At 37.4% G+C, this 20,340-nt stretch overlaps 1 protein-coding gene across 1 annotated transcript in view; it reads right to left on the bottom strand.

The window, feature by feature from the left end:
* Positions 1–3,896: 3,896 nt before the first annotated feature.
* LOC128834278 (protein eyes shut homolog) overlaps positions 3,897–20,340 on the bottom strand; it is a 94,298-nt gene continuing 77,854 nt past the window's right edge. Inside the window, exons 3-4 of the mRNA XM_054022887.1 lie at positions 4,432–4,625; positions 3,897–3,956 (exon numbers count right to left, since the gene is read on the bottom strand). Of these exons, the coding sequence (XP_053878862.1) occupies positions 3,897–3,956; positions 4,432–4,625 (254 nt within the window). The remainder of the gene's footprint in view (positions 3,957–4,431; positions 4,626–20,340) is intronic.

The following is a 20,340-nucleotide window of genomic DNA, read 5'->3' as shown; positions in this document are numbered from 1 at the left end:
TAGTGTAAAGTTCTACGTGATATAAAGACTGAAAGGATGGAATTAGGATACAAGGTCATATATCATAGCTGAAGTGAAGAAAATTAAATTGAGCCTGTTTGGTTATATGTTTAGAATAGAAAACAGCTGCTTTCCAAGAAAAGAAGGGGTAGGTTGATAGAAGCTGAGAGTGTGATGAATAAAGGCAGAAAACAACTTGAGTATGAGCAGAGTTAAATGAAGCACTGACAGCAAAAAAACAGAAAACTTTGAAACAAAATGGTCAAGTCTGCTATTAGCTGTAATAGTGTATTTGTGTAAGACAAGTGGATATCACACTTATTTTACTTGTTACATAAAGTAATAGTGTAGCAGGTAGTAACAATATATTGAATGAGAACACCTAGGATTCTGTAGTGTGACTAAACACAACCATAATCTAGAGTGTCTGACATTCATTACTAAGGATAGATGGAGTACTTCAGACACAATGTGAACAAACCCAAACCTTCACTCAAAATTTGAAGTGAACTGAATCCATATCTTTTTGTTTGAAATATAATTAGTTTTCCTGTTTTAATATATTTCTATTGCTGTCAGTACACAGGACTGTACCACAGAGAACTGTACCAAGCCAGTCTTGAAGAAATGACAGTCTAAAAGCATACAGCATAGACCAAACTGAGTCATATAGTCATCATAGCTAGAATCCTTCATAGAACAGATGGAGAGACAGAAGCTTTATTTGTTCCAAGAGTATAGGGCACCATGAAAGGGGACATGAAGCCGAGAGCAGGAACAAAATACAAAACATTAAGCAAAGGAGGACTTAGTGAGAGTTATTTGTCCCCCTTTGTTCGAAATCCACAAAGAAGGTGAGCCTGTTACAGACTCCAGCTCTTTGGCTCAATCTGTAGAGATTCATGCTTCTAGGTCTGGAGGTTCCAGATGTAAGCTCTACTGTAATGGTCAAGATGGTGACTGTTATACCAGTACCAGTGTATCAGTTCACTATAGGGAGATGGTTTCAACTGTTGGGCCTCTCTCATTGTTTTTTCTCTTTAAATATATGTTATGCAGAATTGCTTTTTCATGTAACGTTTTTTAATCTGATCATAGCACACATATGTATCAATTATGTTCTCTTTTCCTCTTTTGGAAAGTTATATTTAAGCCCCACAAATATATTTTAAACTTTTCAGCTGTGAATCTTTTCCGATGGTCTAAAGCATTGTGTACTATACATCTGTTATGTGCATGCCCATTCTAAGTTCATTCATAGTATGTTTTCAGGTTTTTATGTACCACAGCATTTAATTCTGAGCTTTTATGGATACCCTAAATTTGTGAGGTTGTTTACTGCACTTGAATAAAGCACAGCAGAACCTACTTTAAGGCAGCCAGATAAAAGTCAAGCAAGTGTGAAGAGTACAAATTGTACTTCTTAATGGTGTGAGAAAATAGCCATAAAGCTATTTAAAATGGCTGGAATTATAGGTCCATATATCTGGGTCACGTCTGTAATTTGCAAATGGATGCTTTTTTATCATACCCTATTTAAATAAAGCACTATTTTTAATATGCTGCTTAAAGGATCCAATTGAGAACTACTAACGGAGGTCTATGAATTAGGAATGAACATACTCATCTTATCCTTTTGAAAGATAATATCATCATCATACACACTGAACACAAGTGGTATCTCTGAAATTTAATTGTCTCACTAGTCTCCAGTGTGTCAGGATTTATTTATTATATCTTACAGAATTCATGATGAAACAATTTATAACTTCTTCCATGGCTTTAGATCTCTTTTAGGATTTTTTTCAGGCATTTCATTTTAAAATTGCTAAACCTCATATCATACAGCACCAAAAATAGGGGAAAGTTATTAATATGAAAATTTATAGTTTTCTTTGTCCTCTGTGACTCAGGATTTCCTTTTGCAATCAGCTGCATATCATCAAGTGATGCAATGAAGTACTGAAATAAATTAATTTCTTATCTTACCAGCAATAATAGCTCTGCTGCTGATCTACACAAGTAGAGTTATTTAAGCAGAGTGATAACTCACATGGTCTCAATACACTGTCACAGAACTTGCCGGTGAACACTGGCAGACAGATACATGCCACATCCTATGGAAGAAGGAGAAATTAGAAAAAAATATTAATCACATTCAAGGCAATTCAGATTTTTTTTTCCTTCTATTGCAGTTGAAGTCCCGACTAGGTCTGCGCCGCACCATACTAAGCACTATACAAAGGCAGCATAAAAATCAGTCCCAGCCTCAAGTAGCTTACAGTCATAATTTAAGAAAGGGGAAGCCGGCCTATATGCCTCCCAGCACAGATTACATCAGGACTGAGTTTCCTAATTGGAATTGCACCAGCTCTGAATTTGCCTGGCATTATGATTTCACTATTAGCTCAAGCAGGAAAATATTAGTTTGTATAATTTTTCTTCTAAATTTGCTCACGTGTGAAATCTCTGTCTATGGGTTTAAGCTATACACCGTGTTGCAACAACTCCAAAAAGAGCAGCATCTAATTCATGAAAGGAAATAGCTTACACGTTTTTTTTCTTAAAGACAAACAGATTTATGTGTGCATAAGCTTTTGTGGGTAAAAAAAGTGTGTTTTTTACCCACGAAAGCTTATGTACACATAAATCTGTTAATCTTTAAGGTGCCACCGGACTCCTCGTTTTTTTTTTTTGTGGATACAGACTAACACGGCTACCTGTCTGATACTTGAAATTTTTTTCTCTCTCTCATCATGAAGCAAGGACAGTGGGTATGAAAGACAGCTGTCAATTAATGTAAGCTACTATTTACCCAGTAGGGAGAAAGAGACATTTTATAGTAAACTATGTATTGGTATTGACATTCTGACCTTTATATTTCTAATAGGGTATTATTTACATTTGTTTTGATTTTGGTTTCTTCAAGGGGAGTAGGCAGTGTTTGCAAAAATGTTTCTTCACAGTCAGTTCTAGGAGCATCAGCACAGAACTTTATTCTGATCTTAATCTTTTGTGAATGATAACAAGCTGGGAGGGGTACTTGCAAGTGCTTTGGAGGATAGGATAAAATTCAAAATGATCTGGACAAACGGGAGAAATGGTAAATAGGATGAAATTCAATAAGGACAAATACAAATACAAATACTCCATTTAGGAAGGAACAATCAGTTGCACACATACAAAATGGGAAATGACAGCCTAGAAAGGAGTATTGAAGTAAGGAATCTGGGGGTCATAGTGGACCACAACCTAAACATGAGTCAACAGAGTAATGCAAAAAAGCTAACATCATTCTGGGATGTATTAGCGGGAGTGTTGTAAGCAAAGCACGAGAAGTAATTCTTCTGCTCTACTCTGTGCTGGTTAGGCCTCAACTGGAGTATTGTGTCCAGTTCTGGGCACCACATTTCAGGAAGGATGTGGACAAAAAGGAGAGAGTCCAGAGAAGAGGGATAAAAATGATTAACATGACTAGGAGGGAACATGACCTATGAGGGAAGATTGAAAAAAATTGGTTCTGTTTAGTCATTAGAGATTTTTAAGAGCAGGTTAGACAAACACCTGTCAGGAATGCTCTAGATAATACTTAGTCCTGCCATTCGTGCAGGGGACTGGACTAGATGACCTCTCAAGGTCCCTTACAGTCCTATGATTCTATGATTCTGTGCATATGATGTACATATCATTATATACACATATAAAATAAACTACTGCATTGCACTCCATAAATAATTGATTGTACAGAATATACAAATATGTGCTTATACATTTCATATAAGACTCAGACCCCCAAAATACAGGATATTTAGACAGGCGTTAGATATTTATTCAGCTACATGTGTAGATGTGTGTGTCACAAACATTAAAAATACAATTATAATGATCAACAAGCGCTAAAACTTTTCTTTGCATATCTTGACTCCTAAATCATTGTTAATCTTCACATGAATACACTAATGAAAGAACAAGAACACAGAGAGTTGAGATAATGCCAATCAAGATATGCTCTTATTATCAAATCTTGTCCTGCTCTTCCTAAATTTACACTGCAGTTTGAAAGACAGCTTTTAAAAAAGAATTACAAAACAAAAACACAAAACAACAACAACACACTCACAAAGAAAACAACATGAAATGTAGCATGTTTTATATAGGCATTTTTTGTTTTGCAGGGATTAAAATGAAATTAAACTATTTTGTTTATTCCTTAACTAAACTCTGAACAAGTGATAGGAAACATAGGAAAAGTACAAGTGATGGGGTCCTTTTTTAACTAGGAAAGTTTCTGTCTTATAAGCACCACATACATAGAAAATATTTTATGAATTATTCGTATACAGTATGAAAAATGTATTTAAAAATTATATTATTAGAGTTTAAATGTTTTGGCTTTATCATCTAGTGTATTTGTATGATATTTAGACTTACATTTGGCATATCAATGCATGTAGCTCCATTCTGACACGGCCTTGAAGAACATTCATTGACATCTGTTTCACAGTCATGGCCAAGAAATCCAGCCAGACATTCACAAACATATCCATCCTCATTATTCTGGCATATTCCCCCATTCAGGCATGGTTGAGAAGTACAAGGCTCAAGGGGCTCCTCACAAAATGTACCTAAATGAAACAAGCAAAAATGACAATGTACTGAGATCATTGCTCATCCAAGATAACAAAGCCAGAAAGGACCATTGTGATCATCTAATCTGACCTCCTCTACAACACAGGCCATAAAACTTCCCAAAAATAATTATCAAAGCATATACTTTAGAAAAAAAATTGTCAGTGTTGGAGAAATTGTTCCAATGGTTAATTACTTTCACCGTTAAAAATATACTTCTTATTTCCAGTCTGAATTTGTCTAGCTTCAACTCCCAGCTACTGGGATTGTACCTTTTTCTGTTAGATTTAAAACCCCATTATTAAATATTTGTTCCCCACGTAGATACTTACAGATTGTAATGAAGTCACCCTTGCCCTTTTCTTTGGTAAATTAAATACATTGAGCTCCCTCAGTCTATTACTATGAGGCATGTGTCCTAAAATTAATCATTCTTCATGGCTGTTCTCTTAACCTTCTCCAATTTATCAATATTCTTCTTGAATTATGGACACCGTAACTGGACAGAGTATTCAAGCAGCAGTTATACCAGTGCCAAATACATGTAAAAATAACCACTCAAACCCTACTCGAGAGTCCCCTGTTTATGCATTCCTTAGATCACCTTAGATCTTTGGGACACAGGTTCACACTGGGAGCTCCTGTTGTTACCCTGGAAAGGAAGATGTTTTTTATTTGCCCAGAGGGTCAGTCATCTAACCGGCTCAAGGGAGACCATTTTAAGTGAGGAAAGTGAGGCAGCAGCTGCACCCACAGGCTGGGAGGTGAGGCATACTTTCAAACCCTCATAGCTCCATCCATTCTGCTTGTTGAGTCAAATAAGAGCTGGGGACAAGTACCAGATCCTCACAGGAAGAACTCAGTATGGCAGAGGATCAGTCCTTTGATGATTGCAGTTGTCACTTGGTTCAGTATTCTGTTATGTTACAATTTCCCATATTCAACATCTTCTGCGAAAAAAGCAGGAGTTGTGCTTTTTCACCTAAACGCTCATATATGATGGAAAGTTTGAAAAATCAGATCAATAAAGGGAATTTTGGTGAGAGGTGGGAGACAGTGGCTTGAGTCCTTTATTCTATCACTTCCAGAACTTGATCTCTGAACCATCTATTTTCTAAAGAAGATTGAGAGGTGACTAACAAGTATTAAACTAACAGGTACTAAAGGGATCTTTAATCTAGTGGAGAAAAGCATAACAAAATCCAGTGGCTGAAAGCTGAAGTCAAATTCCAATTCAAATTGGAAATAAGGCACAAAATATGTAACAGTGAAGGTGATTAATCACTGGAACAAACTATGAATGGAAGTGGTGATTCTCCATCTTTTGGGGACTTCAGATCAAGTCTAGATGACGTTCTGAAAGACATGCTTTAGTCAAACACAAATTATTGGGTTCAGTATGGGGTGGCTGGATGAAATGTAGTGGTCTAAGATGTCATTCTAGATGATCTAATGATCCCTTGTGACTTAGACTATATAGATCTATTTTTACATATAGCATGAACTATATCCTTCTAAAGGATGTGCACAATATAGGTGTTCTAAAGATAATCATCTTCACAAATACTCATCAAAGGAGATTTATTAGCAACATTTTGGGGTCATTACAATATACCAGGTTGCACCAATTTACCTATTAGTAAAAATAGGAAACCTGGGGGAGGAAGGACATCTTCCTGTACCCTCACTAATAAGTATGCACATTTGACATTCACCATCAAAATCTTCTGGACACCTTCCCAGATGCAAACTAAACTATTGTGCATGGCACTGGTAAAGGGAATAGAAAATGTGTATGCTATTCAACTGTTGAAAGGAGGGAAATGTTAAAGAATAAATAAGCATAAACTCAAGCCAAGAAAGATGAACTGAAGGGAGGAGAATTTTCTTTATGCAACATGTAATTTTACTATTGAATGAAACATTGATACAACCTGCAAGCACAGCAGGAAAATATTTTTAAAAACTCAGATAACGCAAGGCTTAAATAGAAAGGGCAATAGCTAGGTACCAATAGCTGGATAGATTTGCTTCATGATCTTTTTCTATGCCTGGATATTAATGGAATGTTAAATGCCCAAACTTCAAAGGTGGTGAGCACAAGCTACTCCCAGTGAATTCAAGAGAAAGTGTAGGTGGTCTGGTCCTCTCAAGATCGGACCCCACATTTCTATTAAAGGGAGGTATTGATGATTGTACTGAAGTTTCTTTAGTGTTAGATGTTGTGTAATTAGCCACCCAAAGCAATGATTGGTTTTTAAAAATTCTTTGGGTAGCCAGTGTAACATCAAAAACCATAGTCCAGTGGTAGATGATTTGAGTTAATAAACTCTAATGTGTACAGAGAATACTTAACAACTTAAGTGACTTTTGTGTCTAGAGAGGATAAAAAAAGTAATTATAGAGAGTACCAGTGGCTGGGTTCATTGAGGTTATTCAGTTCAGTTAAATCTTGTTTAAATTATTTCAATCAAATAAAATCATAGTGTCTTAAAAAGCAAACATCAGTGAAAAAAGGGAGCATCCTGCAGAGCAAAGAGAAACTTCACAAACATTACGTTGAGTAACTGAAACTTATTTCCCAGCATCTTCTGGTTGTATACATGTTTGGGGAGGAAAAAATAAAATTGAACACGGTTGTTGGTGTTTAACTTACTCCCTGCTAGTTTTCATCAGTTTTACTACCAAACTCTAATGATATTCCACTGTCAATGGACATACCTGATACATCCAGAAGCACATTGGGCAGCACACAGTAGATTATGATCACACCACATAGTGTCCTATATAAATATGCTTACTAAACAAAACAAAGCTATTTTTATTTTTAATAGAAATCACAGCAGGGATTCTATTTATACAACCAATTTTGATCTCCAATTGAGATGCATATTCCTCAAAAAAAAAAAAAAAAGAATGAAAGCTCATTCTAACCTACTATACTTTAATATGATTTCAGTCAATTTATTTTGTCTATCCTCTAATGAAATGTTAAGATTTCTGAAGCATTTATGGATAAAATAATGTACTTTAGGAAACTGCATATGTTACATCTAGTATGAATTTATTTAATCTATATTTTTATAAGAAAGAAGCAAATGTATTGCAGCGTGAGCATCTCGAAGGCACTACCAAGGAAGAGCTGGCTTTTAATTTAAATGAAATAGCTGGTTGCTAGGAGCTGTGCTCAAGGACCAAAGATATACAATAGGCAGTAAACAGGATGAAGTCTGGGAATGAAGGACAGTATGTGAATTAACTGTTCAGATCATTTTAATACTTTCACAATTTCAGTTTCACTAGTCTCTCAAACTACAAGAACATGAATCACGTCATCATTAATTTTCAGCAGTTCTTCTAATAATTTTACATTCAACACTGTTTCAAAACTAATTCCAAAATGAGGTTTCTTTATTCTGAGAAAGATCAAGTTTCAGTTAATTAAGTGAAAATATTTTGTAATTAAACTAATCCCTAATTGCATAGCTCAATTAACAATTCAATGTTGATAGCCTAATCCAGTTCACTCCTATCTGTTTTTGTTTTCATGAGTTTAATTTGATGCTCTCCTAATTACCCAGGATAAATATTTGTTTATGAATTAAATGAGTTAAGCCATATTCTAGCTTCTCCAAGAAATAAACAAAAAGCATCACAAATCCATTGTCATCAGAACCCATTTTTGAACATAAATGATAATTGGGATGATCAAAACCATATAAGAGTTCCATATATGAAGACTGAAAATCAGTCATACTGGCATAATTCCAGTGTAGTTTATTGATGGAGAAAAGTTGGTCCTATGTAAATATAACACTTAATATAACAATGAATGCATGGAAAAATCTTTGCAGTCATGATTTTGTGCTAGACATATTTGAAGAAAGTACCATTTGTATTACTAAATGCTTAATTTGGAGATGGATAAACTTTTTGACTTTTTTAAAATGGCTTTAAAAAAGACTGAAAAAATTGTCTGCAGTCAAAATTGTTCATATTTTGTAAAAATTTCCATGATATCATTATTGGCTGAGAACGATGAACTGCGGCCACTGGGAGCTGCGGGCGGCTGTGAAAATGTAAACAGACTGTCTGGCGACCCACCAGCAGATTACCCCGATGGGCCGCAGTTTGCCCATCATTGGCCTAGATGATGCTACTATAAAGTGGATGAATAACAGGTTGGAAAACTGTTCCCAAAGAGTAGTTATCAGAGGTTCACAGTCAAGCAGTAAGGGTATATCGAGTGGGGTCCCACAGGGATTGCTTCTAGGTCAGGTTCTGTTCAATACCTTCATCAATGATCTAGATAATGGCATAGAGAGTACACTTATAAAATCTGTAGATGATAACAAGCTGGGAGGGGTTACAAGAGCTTTGGAGGATAGGATTCAAATTCAAAATGATCTGGACAAACTGGAGAAATGGTCTGAAGTAAAAAGGATGAGATTCAATAAGGATAAATACAAAGTACTCTACTTAGGAAGAAACAATCAGTTGCACACATACAAAATGGGAAATTACTACTTAGGAAAGTGTACTGCAGAAAGGGATCCGGGGGTCATAGTGAATCACAGGCTAAATATGAGTCAACAGTGTAACTCTACTGGAAAAAAAGTGAACATCATTCTGGGATATATTAGCAAGAATGCTGTAAGCAAGACATGAGAAGTAATTCTTCCATTTTCCTGTGCGCAGATAAGGCCTCAGCTGGAGTACTGTGTCCAGTTCTGGGCACCATATTTCAGGAAAGATATAGACAAATTGGAGAAAGTCCAAAGGAGAGCAACAAAAAATGATTAAAGGTCTAGAAAACAAGACCTATGAAGGAAGCTTGAAAAATTTGGGTTTGTTTAGTCTGCAGAGAAGACTGAGAGGGGCATGATAACAGTTTTCAAGTACATAATAGGTTATTACAAGGAGGAAGGTGAAAAATTACTGACCTTAGCCTCTGAGGATAGGACAAGAAACAATGGACTTAAATTGCAGCAAGGGATTTTTAGGTTAGACATTAGGAAAAACTTCCTAACTGTCAGAGTGGTTAAGCACTGGAACAAATTGCCTAGGGAGGTTGTAGAATCTCCATCATTGGACTTTTTTTTATGAACAGATTAGACAAACATGCCAGGAATGGTCTAGTTATTATACAGTCCTGCCTTGTGTGCAGGGGACTAGACTAGATGACTTATTGAGGTCCCTTCCAGTCCTGCACTTCTACGAAAATGGAAAATCTACACTAAATGGACTTGTGAGAAATTTGGGAGTGTATTTAATAGGGGAAAAAAAGGAAAATATATCTTTAGAAACAAAGGGGGCAAACCATGTGTTACATTCCAAGTTCATAACAATGGCACAGGATAAAAAAAGGTGGGGTTTACAATAGTGATGGGGATGTCTGCTAAGAACACAGTAAAAAGTGTAACTGAAACCTTGCTCCAAATATATACAACTACCTACTCAGATCAAAGAGCTAGTTTGTTCCACAACTATAATGCCCTGCTGCATTATAAAAATGGAAAGAGACCTCTCCCAATTTCATAGGAGATGTTAACCTTTCCAATGTAATTTGCAGCCTATCAGCCCAGATAAACTTTGTAAAATCTTTGACATCTCTAACAAACAAATTTAGCAGTAATGTTTGACATTTGTACAAAAGATGGGGAAATAGTGCATTTAAATAGAATGCAGTTCATACTGGGTAAAAATTTCAGAAGCACTAGATTTAGGATCTTAAATCCCACTGACTCTCAATGAAACTTAGGCTCCTAAATCATTTAGCTGTTATGAAATTTTTTACCCTATATCAATTACCATCAGAACTTTAAAGAAAAAACACCTCCATAGATAAAATAAAGAATATGAGACACAGGACAAATCACACAGGTGCCATGTGCCAACCTGCAAAATACAGAGGAGAATATATGTATAGTTATTCTCACTTCTATATATACTGAACACCTGGGTTGAGAGTTGCAAAGCCACATAGGGGATTAATTTGAATGGATCACAGTTCAACTCTAATGAGCAAAATACAGACCCTGGACTTCAGAAAAGCAGACTTTGACTCCCTTAGGGAACTGATGGGCAGGATCCCCTGGGATGAGGGGGCAGGTTGTCCAGGAGAGCTGGCTGTATTTTAAAGACACCTTGTTGATGGTGCAGGAACAAACCATCCTGAAGTGCAGAAAGAATAGCAAATAGCTTGGCTTAAGAGTGAAATATTTGGAGAGCTTAAACTCAAAAAGGAAGCTTACAAGAAGTGGAAATTTGGACAGATGACTAGGGAGGAGTATAAAAATATTGCTAGAGCATGCAGGGGTATAATCAGGATGGCCAAGGCACAATTGGAGTTGCAGCTAGCAAGGGATGTGAAGGATAACAAGAAAGGTTTCAACAGGTATGTTAGCAACAAGAAGAAGTTCAGGGAAAGTGTGGGACCCTTACCGAATGGGGGAGGCAACCTAGTGACAGATGATGTGGAAAAAGCTGAAGTACTCGATGCTTTTTTTGCCTCGGTCTTCACAGACAAGGTCAGTTCCCAGACTGCTGCACTGGACAGCACGCTATGGGGAGGAGGTGAGCAGCCCTCAGTCGTGAAAGAACACGTTAAGGACTATTTAGAAAAGCTGGCTGTGCACAAGTCCATGGGTCCAGAACTAATGCATCTAAGGGTGCTGAGGGAGTTGGCTGATGTGATTTCAGAGCCACTGGCCATTATCTTTGAAAGTTCGTGGTGACTGGGGGAGGTCCCGGAGAATTGGAAAAAGGCAAATTTAGCAAATATAGAAAAAGGCAAATAATTGGAAAAAGGCAAATATAATAGGAAAAAGGCAAATATGACTGTTCCTGATCATCTTCCTCTCATCCAAGTGCTTCAAAATGGGTTCCTTGAGGACCTGCTCCATGATTTTGCCAAGGACTCAAGTGAGACTGACCATTCTGTACTTCACCGAGTTCTCTTTCTTCCCATATTTAAAAAAGGGAAGAAAGAGAACCGTGGGAACTACAGAACAGTCAGCCTCACTTAAGTCCCCGGCAAAATCATGGAGCAGGTCCTCAAGGAATCCATTTTGAAGCACTCGGAGGAGAGGAAGGTGATCAGGAACAGTCAACATGGATTAACCAAGGGGAAGTCATGTCTGACCAACCTGATTGTCTTCTATGATGAGATAAGTGGCTCTGTGGATATGGGGAAAGTGGTGGATATGATATATATTGACTTTAGCAAAGCTTTTGATACCGTTTCCCACAGTATTCTTGCCAGCAAGTTAAAGTATGGATTGGATGTATGGACTATAAGGTGGATAGAAAGCTGGCTAGATCATCGGGCTCAATAGGTAGTGATCAATGGCTTGATGTCGAGTTGGCAGCCGGTATCAAGCGGCGTGCCCCAGGGGTCAGTCCTGGGTACGGTTTTTTTCAACATCCTTATTAATGATCTAGATGATGGGATGAATTGAACCCTCAGCAAGTTTGCAGATGACACTAAGCTGGGGGGAGAGGAAGATACGCTGGAGTGTAGGGATAAGGTCCAGAGTGACCTAGACAAATTGGAGGATTGGGCCAAAAGAATTCTGATCGGGTTCAACAAGGACAAGTGCAGAGTCCTGCACTTAGGAAGGAAGAATCCCATGCACTGCTACAGGCGGGGGACCCACTGGCGACCGACTGGCTAAGCGGCAGTTCTGCAGAAAGGACTTGTGGATTACAGTGGACGAGAAGCTGGATATGAGTCAGCAGTGTACCCTTGTTGCCATGAAGTCCAATGGCATATTGAGCTATATTAGTAGGAGCATTGCCAGCAGATTGAGGGAAGTGATTATTCCCTTCTATTCGGCACTGGTGATGCCACACCTGGAATACTGCATCCATTTTTGGTCCCCCCACTAGAGAAGAGATCTGGAGAAAATGGAGAGAGTCCAGCGGAGGGCAACAAAAATTATTAGGGGGCTGGGGCATATGACTTACGAAGAAAGGCTGAGGGAACGGGGGTTATTTAGTCTGAAGAAGAGAAGAGTGAGGGGTATTTGATAGCAGCCTTCAACTACCTGAAGGGGAGTTCCAAAGAGGATGGAGCTAGGCTGTTCTCAGTGGTGGCAGATGACAGAACAAGAAGCAATGGTCTCAAGTTGTAGTAGGGGAGGTATAGGTTGGATATTAGGAAACACTATTTCACTAGGAGGGTGGTGAAGCACTGGAATGGGTTACCTAGGGAGGTGTTGGAATCTCTATCCTTAGAGGTTTTTAATGCCCGGCTTGACAAAGCCTTGGCTGGGATGATTTAGTTGGTGTTGGTCTTGCTTTGAGCAGGGGATTGGAATAGATGACCTCCTGAGGACTCTTTCAACCCTAATATTCTATGATTCTATGAGTACCTTCTCCACATATGAGTTTGGCACATCTGAGCAAATGCTTTTTCCACATCCTGGAAAGCCACTGTGGCCCCCACAAGCCCCCAAACCTCAGATACTATGGTAATAGAGGCCTTTTATGTACTTAAGGTAGATGGATGCCCTGTGTTAAATCTGGGAAGAAGGCCTTACAAACTCCCCCTGTCAAACACTTAGTGAGTATATAAAGAAGGGTCATATTTTCTAAAGCACCTAAGTGACTTAGGAGCCTATGTTTCATTTTTAAAAGTGACTTAGGCTCTTTAAGAACTTAAGTTCAATTCATTTCCAATGATACTCAGACTTCTATGTGCCAAATCATTTTTGAAAATGGGACTTAGACCAAGTCACTTATGTTCTTTTGAAAATTTCACCCAAGGTCTTTGTGCCAAAGGGCTTACAATCTATTAGACAATAATTCATTCTGAGCATGTTCTCTCCCCTAAAATATTCTCTAAATCCCAAGTGTTTTAGGGCTTATCTACATTTGAAATACCACAGCAATGCAGCTGTGCCGCTATAGCACTTCAGTAAAGACACTACCTATGCCGATGGGAGGTGTTTTCTCATCAGCGTAAGTAATCCATGTCCCCAAGAGGTGGTAGGTAGGTCGATGGAAGAATTATTCCATTGACCTAGCACTGTCTCCCCTCTAATTTATGGCTATTTAACTACACCTTTCAGCTGTGTGGATTTTTCATACCCCTCAGTGACGTAGTTAAGCCGACTTAATTTTCTAGTTTAGACCAGGTCTTATTCAAGTGATTTCAAATCTAAGTTTAATTTAGTCTGCTCTCTTGTCCCATGTAGTATACAATTTAACTATTCATGAACATATTAAGGTATCTCTCTCCAAAACAGATAAACTCTGAAACATATTCAGAGTTAATAATGAAGAACAACTCCTATATCTACTCTGTTCATCCCATGTGCCAAAGTTAGACAATTGTTAAACACAAACACACGCATAGAGAGCAAGAAAGAATAGGCACAAGACAAAAGAAACTTCCCCTTCTCCCAGATGAAGAAGCCACCAAATATTAGCTAACAGAAAGTCATTACAAATATAATCAATAAACTTGTTATACTTGTTTTTTTCCACTAGCCCATGATTTATGGGCTATAAAGCCTCAAATTAAATTAAACTCCCCATTTACCAAAAAAGTACGTATTAGAAAAGGAAGCAATAACAATGAAAACCTGATTAAGACTTTGAGGTCCAAGAGTAGTTACTGTATTAGTAAGACAAGTTGAGTGAGTTAATATCCTTTATTGGACCAGCTTCTGTTGGTGAAAGAGATATTAGTAGCAGATATATCTTAAAAATATTAAATGACGTTTGCGTAAAAAAGTGCAACAGTGGAAAGGACATGGGGAGGGAAGGGAAAATGAGAAGAGGGAGAGTGGGAAGATGAAAAAGAGAAGGAAGAAAGTCACAAAGAGGGTAGGGAAATATTGACAATGGACAGAATAACAGGATTATGAAAGAGAGAGAAAGAGAGAGAGAAAGGAACCAAACGAGGAGAGAAAGGAATTTCCCATATTTAAATTATTCCAATTTAGTTTGTTTGTTTATACACACATGCACATTCCATCTTCTCCTCACTGTAGGTGTATTTTGTTTTGTTAATGTAACACAATGCATAAGTCCACTCACTCTGGTATAAATCAGAAGTGGCTCCCTTAAAACCAATGGAATTACACTGAAAGTGAGAGGAAAATCAGGTCCAACAAATTCAGCAGCTATCTTCCCCTGAAAGGAACCAAGCAAAGACCTAAGGTCCAGATACTGAAAATCCCATAGGTGCCTATGAGCACCTTTAGGCACCTAAATAGCTCTAAAAATATGGTCCTAACTGAAATATACCCCATTCCAGAAATACCTACCTCAAGTGTTCAAAAATCATGAGCCATAAGATTTTTTGGAGGGATTTGAGAGTTCTTTTTATTTTACTTATGGTTTTTTCAACTTTTTAGGAGTTGCATTTTCAAGCTCTTTCTGCAACCAGGAGGGCTAGACATTTATTATTTTTAACATGACAGCTGAGATTCTCCAGGAAATAACATGACGCCATGAGTTTAGGCTTTAAATAAAACAAGAGTCATGACAAAAATCAGGAGAGTTGGCAAATATTACTTTCCTCCTGAGAAATACAATCCTCCAGTCATCTCTGCCTTTGTATAAGCTCAAGACAAGTGATTAACCTTGCAACCTGCCATGGAGGACATCAAATTGAGACTATATCGGAGCAAAGGTGGGAGTGAATTCGAAGATCAAAGTGGTTTCAGGAGCATGCTTTGCTGGTAGCTCTCTCTCTATTAAATTAAATCAAGAGAGCTCAGCTTGAGCTTCTCTTCTGGGTGCAACTGCAACAGTATTGTGTGAGAAGAGAGACTGTCTCTCAGTTAGGCAGGTTCCAAGCCATTTACCACTTTAAGTCAAAACTAATATAATAAATTGCACCTGCAACCAAATATTGATCATGGACCACCTAGTATAATGTACTAGTGAAGAAGTAACACACTTGACAAGCACGTTGCCACATTCTTCATCAGTTTCCATTTTTGAGTGGATTTAATGTGTAACCCCAAAGGAAGCACTATGCAGTAGTCTCATTTAATTGCCTGATTAGCCCTCTTAGGTTCTAATGTACTATTATGGTACTCTGACAAGCACTGATGAAACACATAGCATCTTCAGCAGGCTCCAGACCCAGAAGAATTGTCATGTGACCTTAGTAGAAATGCTACTTACACCACCGCCTTAGTAAAGAGAGATAAGGCTGTTCAGAAGAGTCCAAAACCAGTGAACAGTAGTCTTCACCTGTGGGATTTGATAATTCAAGTGAATCAACTGAACAAAACTCTTCTTAAGGCCAGAAGATAACCAGATCTGGAAGAGTGAAGACAGTGACTCATCTGACACTTTAATTTGTTGAGAATATTAATTCTTGTTAGTGACTTTTTGTATAGAAAAGAAAGGAGATGTTAGAATGTGTGTACAGTTTCTTTAAAATGGTAGCAGGAGGGGTTAAATAAAGAATACACATTATTTATTCTTTATTAAAATAAGGAATAAAGAATTAAAATAAAGTTCCTTTTTTCAGCGTTAGAAGAAAGATTCTTTTTTAAGATTCTCTTATTATTTTCATGGCAGAAATCTCCAACCTAAATGGCAAAGCCCTTATACTAGAGTGAAACAAAGGATTTTACAGTGAGATGAATGCCTACTAAATTATTTAGGCATGTGCAGAAACCTGACTGCTGCTTTGAGAGAGTACTGTAGATCTTTCCTGAAAAATAGATCCCTAAGAGACATCCATTTGAAATTCATCCAGCAGGTCCAGGGTTGAGACAAAGACTTGATTCAAAGGAAAAATGTACATTCTATGTTAAAGCATGTACATGTACCATAGTTTTCTAATGTTAAAATAGCATAAATTCAAGGGGGGAGGGAACAAGTCAAAGGACTGGATAACTAAGAGCCAATGAGCTGGAAATGGATAACTTTCCCATCTCTGTTGTTTGACTCAATTTTAGATGAGGAAAAGACTACAATTATCTATGTAATGTAATTTCTACAAGACAAGCTTTAGCTTTTCTGTTTGACAATTTACTGAATTTTTATTTCCCAGAAAATGAGCAGCTGACAGCTCTGGACAGCATTGGCCACCACCATGAACATTTCCCCACACAGATTTGCCAGTGCACCTTAATCCTACCATTCAGCAGCCCCAAACATCCTAATTGTGAGAATGTTCTAGAACAAAGATTGCTAATCATGTCATTTGTGATGTGGGAAACAGAGAGTAGCACAAGACTAATAGAATCATGACATCCAGTAACCTAAATTTATTCCTGGTCTTCTGGCTCAGGAATTAAAGTTAGTGGACAACATTCATCTTTTCAAAGATGATTTAGTGTAAAAACAAGTTTTAGAATATCTAAATCAAAATTAGATTAGGTTAAGATATCTCTCTCAATGAGATATCTTAATTAGAAATGCAAAAACAGAGGGCAGTTTACCGTTTATAGCAACTCAAAGATTTAACACTGAAGAGCTAAGGAACAGTAGAATATCAACAACTTTTCTAAAAGAAGCAGCATTTCAGTGCTCATTGGATGCATTAAAACTTGTCAGGGCTCTGCCATCACCTAAGATCTCCAAGGACATTGACTTTTCAGAAACTCAAGGGTAGAACAAAACACCACACTTCACATACTCTATCTTTAGAAATACATGGGGAAGATTACTGATAACCATTCCTTCCTGTAGCTGATGACATAGTTTAATACTAGCTATCCCAAAATCATATCATCTGTGGGTTGAAGATGGTATTATATATGTCCCATGAAATGAGGAGGAATAGGTGTTAGGGTCAGAGATTACTGCAGCCAATAGGCCAGAGCAGTGGCTGCAGGGCTACTCTGTTTCTCCAATAAATGGGGAGGGATGATTAACCCCTGTAAGGGAGCTGAGCTGCTGGGGCAATGAGGGAGGGCACAGCAGGACAGAACCATTATGAGATTCAAGGATCTCAGGGGAACTACTACATTTAGAGATGAGCCCCACATCCTATTCTGAGTGTTGGAGGAAGCAAGTCATGCCCCTAAATGGGGCAACAGGTAGGAATTCTTTGGGGGTTTAAGTGAAGATTTCCTTTCCTAGAGGGAAGGGCTTTAGATTACCACCTCCCACCCCAGTGTTTTTCTCCATAGAAGAGATTGCTCATGGTCCATGGTAATTATAATGATTTCCAAAGTAGGAAATGATCCAGGTAATAATTGCAGTTAATCAATTAGTAATGCCAATTTTTCAGGGAAAAAACATCTAGGGTCCAGTCCTGCATTCCTCCTCCACACAGATATGGGATTTTTTGAGTGCATGAAGAAAGCTGGACTGGGTCATTAGAGAATAAAAGAACCATGAGTAATAAGCAGCGTGTTTACAAAGTACAGATTCATGTTTATGATAGCAGTGCAATTACATATCATACTGCAGAAGGGTGAGGTAATAATAGTCCCCCTCTCTACTTCTATTTTTTTTTTTTTTGTGACCAAAAGTGGAAGCCTGAATTCAATTTTAGAATGATTAGCAGAAAAGATGCTGACAAATGAGAGGGAAGTCACAGAAGAGCAACAAATGTGATAAGAGGGTGAGGTGATTCACAAAAAGCTCAAACCCTTCATTTTGAAGGCACTTGTGTGGGTAAACAAGGCAACCCCACAGATAAATTTTAAATCTCAGTGGCAGAGCATCCCTGAGAGAGGAGGCTGTGTTTTCCTTCGCTTTATTTGGTTGGTTTGTGGATGAGCTTCTGATGACAAATATGCCCCTGGATATTTACTGAATACTTGATGGTTTGCCACAAGAATGGACACAGGTTAATCAGAGAATATATTCTTAGCAAAGATTTATTTTCCAAGGCTTCACTTTACAACTAGCTTGAAACACTAATTGATAAAAATAACCTTTTTCAGTTTGTTGGTTTTATTTCCAAGTTGGTAAACCATGTTTCTGAAATTACTGATTACAGATTGTGGAAAATCTAATCAAATGATGCCCTGATCTCAGGAGAAGACATCCTTCAAATATGATGTATACCTACTTACTACTTTAGAGATTTCATGCACATATATGCAAGATAATAAATTGCAAGAGGCTATGGTTCCTTAATACAACTTCTTTATTTTTCCTTATATTCTTTTTCATTTGTAGTCTCCTCATTATTCTCCAGCTCCATTTATTCAAATGATCCAAGTTCACTTTGATTGGTAGTATGTCTTACCCATTTAGCAAATATAAAGTTATATGATTTTAATTAATCTCAGAAAGGTTTATGTTTCTCAACAACATAAATCAAATGCATTATCAAAGTTTTCTAAACATAATTGAACAGAGCTAATATCTTTGTAAAATATGTTTTGCCATAATTAACAGGTTATCATTAGTCTTTCTGCAAGATAAACTTGTGCTTTGTCCAGGTCATAGCTCTATGTATCACGAATATACTGAGTGGTTTCAACATTAAAAGGGGACATGCATTGTTTTATTGTAATATTTGCATCTGTGATAACAATAGCAATTTCTAGATATTTTATTTTGCATCAAACCTGGGGCTGGTGACATCAGTAGTGATATTTTGCTTAATAGTTTTAATTCACTAAAATAATTCAGTGTTTATTACTGAATTTGAAAAAAAAAAAGTCTAACCATCAACCAGTCACAATAAATATGTAAATCCACAGGATTTTTTTGAATGATTTCCAGTGTTTATATTTCTGTGATTAATTAAGCATATACTAATGGCATAGTATTGTGTACTGCTGTGCTAACACTTAATAAAAGGCCAATAAAAACTAAGTAGTTTTCAAGACACACCGTGTTAAGTCACTGTTTTGAGGTCTGAAAATGAATACTATACCTAAGCCTACATATCCTACACTCCTTCATACTTGTAGTTAATTATGACTGCTATGATACTATTGTGTTTATTTAATTCTGAGTTGTTTGTCTTGCACAGAGATTTTATTCAGTCATACATATTAAACATCTAAAAAAGCTGTTCTGATAAATAATTTAATATGGAACAAAATACTGCTTTCTTTGCTCACATTGTCTTCAGGTCAGGCTTGGTCAGAGGAGTCCATGAAAGTGTTCTCCACTGGAACTGGACTACCAGAGAATAAAGGGTCTACTTAAGTGGAGAAATGTGGAGAAACAGGGATACTATGTGTACTGTTGTAGCTTCTCACTGATCACCCAGCATTTTCCGATTTAGGACAAACCGCACAACTTATTTCCCCATGTGGGAGGTCTAAACCTCACTATAAATGTTAAATACTTATATAGCCACCATTACTATAATATCAGAGTGAGACACAATCGTTGATGATTTTACCCTCACAACACCCCAGTGAGGTAGGGGAGGATGGGAAACTGAGGCAAAGAAACTCACTGAATGTCCTACTTCTGTAGTGGATCTGGGAATTAAATCCAGATTTCCTGAATCCCAGGCTAGTACCCTAACCATTCTTGCTCCATTCAATCCATCAGCAAGTAGAATGGGGAAAACTCTACGAGAAATCTTCACATGGGATTTACTGTGGGAGGAGGTAATCCAGCCCAGCATAATTACATCTGGAGGAGATAATCATAGTATACCCCCAAACCATATAAAACATTCAAATTTGGAACTCAAACTAGGGGTCTCCATGGCTTTGACTGAACTATGCTTTCGTTTTTTTGTGTTCCTTAAAATCTTAAGCCAATGTGGAACCAATAGTAGGTGTGTATATATGTGTGATTGTTGGGGATAAA

The sequence above is a fragment of the Malaclemys terrapin genome, chromosome 3 (assembly GCF_027887155.1).
Source record: "Malaclemys terrapin pileata isolate rMalTer1 chromosome 3, rMalTer1.hap1, whole genome shotgun sequence".
Lineage (NCBI taxonomy): Eukaryota > Metazoa > Chordata > Testudines > Emydidae > Malaclemys > Malaclemys terrapin.
This window is presented reverse-complemented; position numbering and strand designations above follow the sequence as displayed.